At 34.5% G+C, this 10,350-nt stretch overlaps 1 protein-coding gene across 1 annotated transcript; it reads right to left on the bottom strand.

Annotated features, from left to right (window-relative positions):
* Positions 1-6,598: 6,598 nt before the first annotated feature.
* LOC25497448 (MDIS1-interacting receptor like kinase 2) lies at positions 6,599-9,348 on the bottom strand. Its single transcript, XM_039827359.1, has 2 exons — positions 7,421-9,348; positions 6,599-7,113 (listed from the first exon to the last, which is right to left on the bottom strand). The coding sequence occupies exons 1-2, from the start codon at positions 9,285-9,287 to the stop codon at positions 6,728-6,730; spliced, it is 2,253 nt and encodes a 750-aa protein (XP_039683293.1). The 5' UTR covers positions 9,288-9,348; the 3' UTR covers positions 6,599-6,727.
* Positions 9,349-10,350: the final 1,002 nt, after the last annotated feature.

Genomic DNA, 10,350 nt, shown 5'->3' on the forward strand with positions numbered 1-10,350 from the left:
TTTGTGACAACGAGAAATATATGCCCGACTCCACTCACATATCTTCTCACAGTTGTGGCCATGCCCTTTGACTGGCAGGCCGAACTGGCCACGCCATCCGCTCCACCAATCTCAACAGCTATGACGGCTCCTCCACCTCCCAAACCGGTGCAACGTATCTCCTTTGCGCAAGCACTGACAGCCGTACCACTACAAGAAAAATGCACATTTGCCAAGGATTTTGACAGGGACATGAAACCCCTGGCAAATTTGCCAGGGAAAATGCCAAGGAAAACCCCTCACAAAACGATATTAAGAAAGTAGGGACCACTTGTAATTATACAGGGGTTTGCCCCTCGCAAAAATACATAATCCTTGGCTTTGTAAATACCGCGAAATTGAAATTCAAAAATGCTGACATGCTACAGCTTTCTGGTCAGATTCCCAGCTGACTTGACAAGCTACTGAACCAACAGCAGGTAAAGCTGACCTGCCAGGAGTTAACCCCTCGGTAATGTTCACCATTCCCTCGCTTTTTGGTCTACAATTGTGACTGTTCTGCCACCTATAACTAGCTAGGATTTGACTGTCTTATGCGAGGGGTAGCCCCTCGGTTTACCCCTGTGTTATTTTTCCCCTATATATTTTCAAACCGTGTTCATTTGTAGTGTTCCATACTTAGAAAAAATTCTAATACTCTTCAACTTCCTTCTACACTTCTACTTTCTTGCTACCGTGGGTGAGCAAATAATGTCTCTCACTAAGTCACTATGAGTAAACAGATAAGTCAACACCGATGGCTCCTATTTCGAATTCCTCTTCTCTCCCTGATATATAGAAGTTAAAAATCCCTTTCCCTAATTTTTTTATAGTGTTTATATTGTTTGTTCTCTCTATTTTTTTTATCAATTTTTTTATCACTATTGTTTGTTCTTTAGTGTTTCCTTTTTACACAATAGCAGCAACAATAATAATTGATAACCACAATTGAATCTTTTTATTTTATTTTATTTGAGAGGAAGCATATTTTGGTGTCATATTAATGAGAGAACTACTGAAAGTATGGACAGGAGGAGAATCAATTGAAAAATAAATGAAACAAGAGAAGAGAAAAGGTCTAAACAAAAACCTTCAAGATGAAATTTTTTATGTATCTTCAAATTTGAATCTATGTCAAGTCCATTGTGGTGAGGTGCTTGATCTGCACACTTTTAAAGAAGTTGATGCCGGTGTTGTCACAAAGTTGGTAGATTAATTGCAGCTACCAATAATCATGTTCTATTCAATCTGCAATTTGTGTGGTCGTAGAGAGATTTGGGAAAAGGAGAGAGGCCTCATGATCCAGAGAGAATGTCATGAATTAAATTGAACTTCAATGTTAGTAAGATTAAACCTTTAATTTATATTTCAAAAACAATTTTTTTATATTTTTATTATTTAAAATAAATTTTATATATTAAAATGATTTTTTAAACAAATAATTGTATTTCAAAAACAATTTTAAAAGAAAAAATTGATTTTTTTATTAATTTAAATACATTTTATTAATTAAAATTATTATTAAAATATTTAATTAATTAATAAAAAATTCGGTTTTATAAATAAAACTTTTTTAAAATAATAATAATATAGCATTTGCCAGGGGCTAACCCCCTCGCAAGACCCTGGTAAATACTGATCTGATTTGACCTCCCATCAGTCAGCGCGTCAGTCAGTAGTCAGAGCAGACTGCACAGTTGCAGCAAAAAAAGTGAGGGAATATGTCAGGGGTTAAAACAAGGAAAAAGCCAGGACATATGCCAGGGGTTTAGCCCCTAGTTTTTTTACCAGGGGTGTAACCCCTCACAAAATGTTAGCGATGAGCTGTTTTGCCAGGGTTTCCGCCCCTGGCAAATGCCCTCACAAACGTCCCTTTTCCTAGGGATTCTGTCATTTTCTCAGGGATTTTGCCCCTGGCAAAATGCAATGTTTCTTGTAGTGTACCAATGGCTTCCTCTAATGATAACATGCCTAAACCATTAATTAGAGGGGAGTCTGTTAGCATCACAATTACACAACAAATTTATGAAAGAGGACTGGAGATTTGCAGGCATAACCTAAGAGGTAGATTGGTCCTAAACAAGGGAGACAAGCCCTACACAACCAAGGATATTCACCTAAAGTTACAAAAGCAGTGACCGACGTCGGGTGAATGGAGCATGAGGCCCCTAGGGAGGGGATTTTTTGAATTCACATTTGCTAGTGACACTGTGACACTGATTTGCGCATGGTGTGGGCCTCAGCAACCTTAAATCTCAAGCCCGGGGTTCTAAGATTATTCGAATCGACCAAAGATTTTAAAATGAATAAGCATAGGAATACTCATGCTCAAGTGTGGATTCGTTTGATGGAATTTCCACAAGAGTACTGGATGGATAGGACGCTACGAGAAATTGCTAGTGCCGTGGGCACACCACTCATTATTGATATTGCCGTGGGCATCATTTTCAAACACAACTTACACACAAATCTCAATTTTATTAATTTTATTCTAAATTAGTTTATTTACTTTATTCTAAATTATTTATGCACTTATAATAAATATTGATTTGATATTATTCATTAAATAAATACAAATATAAATAAAGGTAAATGAACTAAATTAATATTTATTCATTAAATACAAAATTAGAAAATATATAAAATAAAAATTAATGAACAAAATTGAGGCATATAGCAATATCTCATTTTATTAATAGAATTCATACAATACAATAATTGATACAATAATTTATTCCAATTCACTAATTTATTCTACTTATTTTCTCCCTTTTGGGGTAAAAAGTAATCAATATTCTTGGGATAAAATAGCGAGAAGCCTTCTTGGGGAAAATACATCACCAACATTGGGGTAAATTTAAATCTGGTTTTTTTATACCCCAACAAGAATCTTTTTACCCACGGTAAAAAGTTTATGGAGTAAAAAAAACCAAATTTAAACTTATCCCAATGGTCGATCACTTCTCCATGTCGGCTTCTCACTATTTTACCCCGACGAAGATTGATCACTTTTGCCCCCAAAAAGAATATTGAAAAAGAAAGAAAGAAGAGAAATAGAGGGAGAGAGTGAGGAGGGGGAGAAAGTGACATGGTGTGAGGAATTAGGGAAGTATGGAGGGGTATTTATAGGTGGGAATGGTAGTATAGGTTGTAAACACCATTAATGTGGTCAAAAAACGTGTAAAATAGTGTTAAAAACGTGTGGATTGAATGTTGAAAAACTGACCACAGACCAAAAAAACGTTTGTTCTTCAGTTCTGCACCGGCCAATTGGCGCGAGTTAACTCACGCTCAGCATACACTAGTTCAAATTAAGTCACGCTATGTGACTTAACTTTGGTCAAAAAATACACCAGCGTATGTTAAGTAACGTAGCGTGACTTAACATAGGTAAAAAATACACTAGCGCATGTTAACATGCGCAGGGGCATTTTGAACATTTACTTTGAGAATGAACGATACTGTTTGGGTAATGAGCAGAATTCAAAAACCTTTACATAAAAATAACGGGTCCCTCTCAAAAAAGAAAAGTAATATGCATTAAAAAAAAAGAAGTATTATGTGGTTCAACATTTAAGAGTTACTTACATAAAAATAGATCAAGTTTACTTTACATTTTTTTTAACATGAATTCTTTTTGTCAATGAAACTCATAATTCTCATAATTTATGTGTGATATTTTTAAAATTTGGGAAATTAACAAACTAGTTTTACTCAATAAAAAAATGCCAATTAAACGAGTACATTACACTTATATAAAAATAATTATGAATTATTATGACAATGAAATTGTATATGTAAAATGCATTGAACTCAAAAATTATAATAAATTCAGGTAAGGTTGAATTGTTTGGAATTGTTCTTGAACTTCATTTTAGCCCACAATCCTTTTCAGCGATGAACAAAGTGAACGATTAGAATTTTTATACTCATGATAAAATGAAATTTATGGCAAAATTTTGTTTTACTAAAATGAATTTTGATTTATCATATTTTTACTAAAATGAAATTGTATCTGATTTTTTTTTCTTGCCGCTTTTAATATGGCTTCTTTTAAATTTTGAAATATATTAATTATTTTTTCACAAAAACATTTTTTTTTGCCAGGCAAGGAGTAGGGACAGACATCAAGAGGAAACACCGACATCCCAACTAGGTTGCCACCTAGGGAAACCTCCATCCTATGCCGCCAAACTCTAAAATTTAAGAAAATAAAAAGTAAAATGCGCACACAGACTAGAGCAAACTAAGGAAACCTGTAGTTAGGCAGACCAACTAAAATCATGTTTTCTTGTAGTGACTCTGTCAGGAAAGAAATCCATATGCAACTCCGTCGGAAGCGTGTCTAACCAAACAGAACCCTGAATGGTGTGACTCATATTCGCTAATCTGTTACCACAACAATTACCTTCTCGAAAAATATGGGAGGGAATAATCTGAACTCCAAGGCTACGAGCTTTATGGCATCTGTTCCAAAGCAAAAACGTGACTAAGGAGGGATTCGAAAAAATCATAAAGGCGCTAGTTGAGTCACTCTCCAACCATATTCCGCCACCCGCGAAGTGCAGCATGCTCCATAGCAAAAATGAAGTCAAGAACTTCAGAATGAAACACCGAAGCAATACTAATATTACAAGAGAACGCACCAAGAAAAGTACCAAGGGAGTCCTGAAAGAGCCCCCTACAGGCCGCATGACCTGCAATCACGGAGCCATCAATATTTTCTTTCAACCAAGGAGAGGAGGGAGCCTTCCACAATACCGGAATGATTTCTTCGATGGTACGACAATGAGCAGAGACCGCAAAAGAGTCAAGAAAAGCTGAATCAGATGGCAAACATTTTCCAACTGAGGCATTACCAGACATTACAATCAAGGAATAAATACTCACTTTTGACGAATGAATGGTAGCCGAATCATAAGAAACCCAAATAGTGTTTATAGACAGCCAGATAGTATGAACCTTATGAATGACTGCTTCCAGAAAAATGTCCGCGGTTTGAGAAGAACAATGAGCAGGTATGCAAGATAGGAGAGATTAGATTGATGCGCAGTCTATCAAGCAATTTAGCTTACCACCCAACCAAGTCCAAAGCTCAGTTGCAAAGGGGCACTGAAGAAATAAGTGTTCTGATGTTTCATCCGTACTCAAGCAAAAACGACAGACATAAACAATTACCCAACCCCGGGTCCGGAGATTCTCATCGATAGACATCTTTCTATGCATCAGCCGCCAAAAAGTGAAGGAGTGGGAAGGAGGTATGCAAACAAAAAAGTTAAGCGGGAAGAAATTTGATCTTTTAAGATCTCCGGATGATATGTCTTTTATTGATTCACTCCAAATGCTAATTCTAGCGCCCAACCACTAAACTCTTTTATTGTTTTTGGCCTTCTTCCATCGACAACATTATTTAGCCCTAAGTGTTGCCAAACAGCGACATACCACTATAGCGTTGTGGAATTTAAAGGTTTAAAGAAATTGATATTATTCTGCAATACACTTTTTGTACCAACTGTTGCCAAATTGTGGCTATAGCACTTTAGTGTAGTTAGAACAAAATTATATTTTCTTGAATTTGTTGTTGACAAGAGTGGTTTATATTGGACATTTGGACTTGTTAGTTTCATGCTCCTTTATGCAGTGCCAAACATTCTATGCAGCATTTTTAATGGAACGCTGGAGTGGAGTTTTGAATACGAGTGAAATTTTGGGAGTTTTGAGTCCCATTGCTTTCTGAGTGAAATATTCTAACAATGGAAAGAAGCTAATGAGGAAGGCAGAGAAAAGATGTTTGCAGACACATTAGCTAAAAGAACAGCAGAATAAGAATGCCATTCCTGATGTTGTCTTTGCTCTCATTGCACTCAAGTGTGAATAACATGATTCATCCACCTGCACTTGAAACTGCACATCAATTCCACTCCATTCCACTTGAAATTTTTCTAGAAGGTAATGTGCCAAAATTCAGGATTCGAACCATTTTTTCTCCCTACATTCCAAGGATGGTAAGTTTGCTAACCACTTTACCAATTTCGATATTGTATAAAAATAATCTATTATATTTATACATTTTTAAATTTGTTTTCACCCTTCCCCAAAATTCAAAATTATCTGAAGCACCACCACCGAGAATATTAGCTTTGGAGAACTTTGCTTGTGTTTTGTGTTATAGTTTGATTATGAGACATATATGCTTGCTTCAAACAGAAGGTTCTTATTATTAAAAAAAATATAAGAAATTGTATTCTTTCACATCTGAAATAAACAAAAAGAAGCAGACACGTGTTATTTGTTTATGAATATGTTAACAACAATGTGACATTGTGTGAGTGTGACCACTTTAAAGTATTTTCTCAACTCTTCTCAAAATGAGTTGCTTATTTTTCTCACGAGACAATTACCTATATAACTAATAAGGCAATGCTTCTATTAATAATCACCAAGTACATCAAGAATTTTTTTTTGTTGAATTTGTAAACCTTGAGATTTTGATTGAAGCAATTGCAATACCTTTATATTTTAATTCAATTAACATAATAATTGAAACAGAAGCAGTTCAATTTATACAAAAACAGAAATGTGAATACATATATACTTATGTTTGATATATCAGAACAACGAAGTTTTACAGAATTTTTCAACAACTTTTGGGAAAGAAAATAAATACAATGTCTTTATTATTGAATAATAACACACTCAAGTATTTCTTTCAAGAGTTCCCAATATAAAATAATGCTTTGAGTTCTTCACTCATTAGTTGCTCCACTGAAATTTCACTCAAAGGAATGCTAAACGGTGTAAGCTCGGTGACAAAACTTTGTGACACACGTTTCATTGTTGGTCGAGAACGAGGATTGCCATTTAAGCATGCAAATGCTACCAGGGAAACATGAATTATGTCACGTATAACTATGTCATTATTTGGAAGTGGAAGACGTTGGTCTAATACTTGACGTAGTTTGACACTTCTTGTCGATGTTGATTGAAGTGATGACAATAAATCCCCAGGGTGCCTTCCAACTAAAGTTTCAAGTGTCACTACACCAAAACTATATACATCACACTTTTCATTCACAGCCATAGTATATGCAAGCTCTGAAATGATCAAATCACTATGAGTATTTAAAAGGGTCCACATACACACATATAAGCCAGTGTATTTAATGAATATTCAAAGTGTATGGATTTGTCTAACTTTAACCTTTCATAATAAGCAACTATATAATTTGTTATAATCAATTTTGTAAGTACAAAAAATAGTAGTTTCAACAATTTAGTAGTACAGTTTTATGAATGTGTATGTTATTTGTCGGGACCATGATAATATGCATGTTTTGCATCATACAGAAATGAAGAAGAAAAAAACAAAATAAGAAAGAAAGAATATCAAAGATTAATTTACCAGGAGCTATATATCCAATAGTTCCAGAAACTATAGTTCGATTGGATGAATCATATTGAAGGAGTCGAGCTGTGCCAAAGTCAGACACACTAGCCTGCCACTCAGAGTTTAGCAAGATATTGCTAGTAGATACATCTCTATGCACTATTGGAGCAGTGCAATCATGATGAAGATATGAAAGAGCAAATGCAACTCCTTTAACAGTGTTGACCCTTTTCCTCCACTTGAATTCCACGGCTTCTACATCATCATACAAGACAGAGAATAAGCTTCCTCTCTCCATGTATTGATAGATCAAAAACATGATTCTTTTGTGCAAGCAAAATCCATAAAGCTTCACAATATGTCGGTGCTTTATTTCTGATAATATTCTCACTTCATTTCTGAAACTCTCATCAAAAGATGGAACCTCGGCTTCATAGCCGTGAAGTTTCTTTAAGGCAACAACCTTTCCACATGGTAATTGTGCCTTGTAAACACTTCCATATGCTCCGGTTCCAATGCAATATCTCATGTCGAAGTCTTCTGTTGCTTTGATGATGTCATCATATGCTATCTTCCCATCATAATTCCATATACAAAACATATCTCCATTCTTTGTTTTTGTTGAGTTTCCATGCAACTTCTCAGAAGAATCATGATGACGATTTAAACATACGAGAAGTAAGAAGACTATGACTAGAATAATAAGTATCGGAATAACAATGACAACAATGTGCTTTAATTTATTATTTTTCTTGTGTGGTGACCAAGGCTGGAATTGGTTAAATGGACATACATCATAGTTTTCGCTGTTTGTTGTATAAAGACCAGGACAATTTGGAATGGGACCCTCCAAACAATTGTATGAAATGTCCACATAATTGACATCACAGAGAGATTGGGGAATTGTTCCAGTGAGATTATTATTGCTTAAATTAAGGTTGTAAATGTAGTCAATATAAGAAGGGATTTGACCACTAATGAGGTTGTGACTGAGGTCCATGGAAAGTAGATTATTATTATATGGAAACCGATTGGAAGGAAGCGAACCTATGAGGAAATTATGGGAAATGTCAAGGTATTCTAATTGTGTAAGATTTGAAAGAAAAATAGGTAGGTTTCCATTAAGTCTATTGTGAGATAGATCTAATGTGCTGAGAATTTTCAAGAATCTCAGCTCATGAGGAATAGAACCTTGAATGTTGTTGTGAGAGATGTTTAGTTGTTGTAACTGTTTGAGATTTCCTAGTGAAGAAGGTATCTCACCTTTGAATCTATTGTAAGATAGATCTAATATAGTGAGATTTTTCAAGAACCCCAACTCAAGAGGAATGGAACCTTGAATGTTGTTGTGAGAGATGTCTAGCTCCTGTAATTGTTTTAGATTTCCTAATGAAGAAGGTATCTCACCTTTGAATCTATTGTAAGATAGATATAAGAAAGTGAGATTTTTTAGCAACCACAATTCAGGAGGTAGCTCACCTTTAAGATAATTGCCTGACAAATCAAGATGAGTGAGCTTAGAGAGATGACCAATTTCTTTTGGGATAGTCCCATGTAGTTTAACTGACCATATAACAAGTGTTTCTAGATTGTTAAAACAGGACAAGTTGAGATTAGACAAATTGCGTGTTTGAAATTCATTCCCCCACGCAACTTCTTCGTAATCATCATTGGATATGTCAATTGCTATTATGCTTCCAGCCTCGTTGCAAGTTATGGCTTTCCAATTACAACGATCACGAATAATGAAGCGTGCATCATACACATTCCACCATCCACTATTCAATATAGCATTTGCTTCCATTTGAAGTTGAGATGTCACAGTGGGAGTAGATTGAGTTCCGACAATCAAACCGCAAGTAGGAAAAAAGAGCATCCACATGTTTGAACCAAAGAAATTGATTTTTTTTTTGGATCTAATGAATGACCATCAAAAACCTTTATGTGTCACACGCTAATTTGATTCATTTATAAGATAATTCTAATAAGTGTGAACATATGATTATTGGTTATATTTGAGGGCCCAAATAAAGGAAGCATCTACCCCTCCATTTACGTTCAACAACTTTATGTCAAATTAACCTCTTCAATAATTCTTCTCAAGTCTTATTTTCGATCCTAAATATAAAATCTATTTATCTACGTATTATTTTGCATCCTAAATATAAAATCTCTTTCTCTAAGTCCCAAAAAATAAAAATAATAATTATATTATTGAATTTTTTAACAATTTGAATATTTATACATAATACGAGATGGGAGAGGGCTTGATGCTCTAGGAGCCTATTTACGCTCAATATGATTGGTACCACATGCATGATTAAGAGGTTGTAGTTGCATTTTTGTCAAGAGGGTCTAAGATGAATAAGAGGTCTAAGTTGCATTGTTAAGTTGAAGTTGTGTCATAGTCGATTAAGTCGTTCTCTATCCTTGAGTTGTTGATGAAAGATTATTTGATGTTGTGTTGTTTATGATGTTTCATGATGTTGATTATGATGTTATTATGATGTTGTTTGTGAATGTGACCATGATGATAAATATGAATATGTTGTTTATTATATTGATTAAGATGTAGTTATGTTGAATATGTTGTTGTTCATGTTACTATAGAGTGATGATCAGGTTGTTGTTATATCATTATGTAGGATGAAATATTATGTGTTATGTTGTTAAATATAATTGTTGAATTATATGTTTAATATTATTGTTTTGTGAAATCTCACCCCTTCTGCTTGGAAATGTTGCTCTTTAAAGAATGTCATAGTAAGAATCGACTTTAAATGTTTTTTTACATGGGACTCTTAAATGTTGACCCACATATTTCTTTTCTTTTTAAGCGTGACTCTTTATTTCTATGGATCTTTTTTTAAAGTCCTTTTAGAAAAGATGCATGTGTTTCCCAAGTCGCCCATTGACTAAGTCAATTGTATAGAAAAAAAAAATAA

This window comes from Medicago truncatula, chromosome 7 (genome assembly GCF_003473485.1).
Source record: "Medicago truncatula cultivar Jemalong A17 chromosome 7, MtrunA17r5.0-ANR, whole genome shotgun sequence".
Classification (NCBI taxonomy): Eukaryota; Viridiplantae; Streptophyta; class Magnoliopsida; order Fabales; family Fabaceae; genus Medicago; species Medicago truncatula.

Excerpts from the sequence above, each read along its gene's own strand:
- LOC25497448 (XM_039827359.1), bottom strand. The coding sequence starts at position 9,287 with ATGTGGATGCTCTTTTTTCCTACTTGCGGTTTGATTGTCGGAACTCAA. Across the intron at positions 7,114-7,420 it reads TATTGGATATATAGCTCCTG|AGCTTGCATATACTATGGCT; the intron begins GTAAATTAATCT and ends TGATCATTTCAG.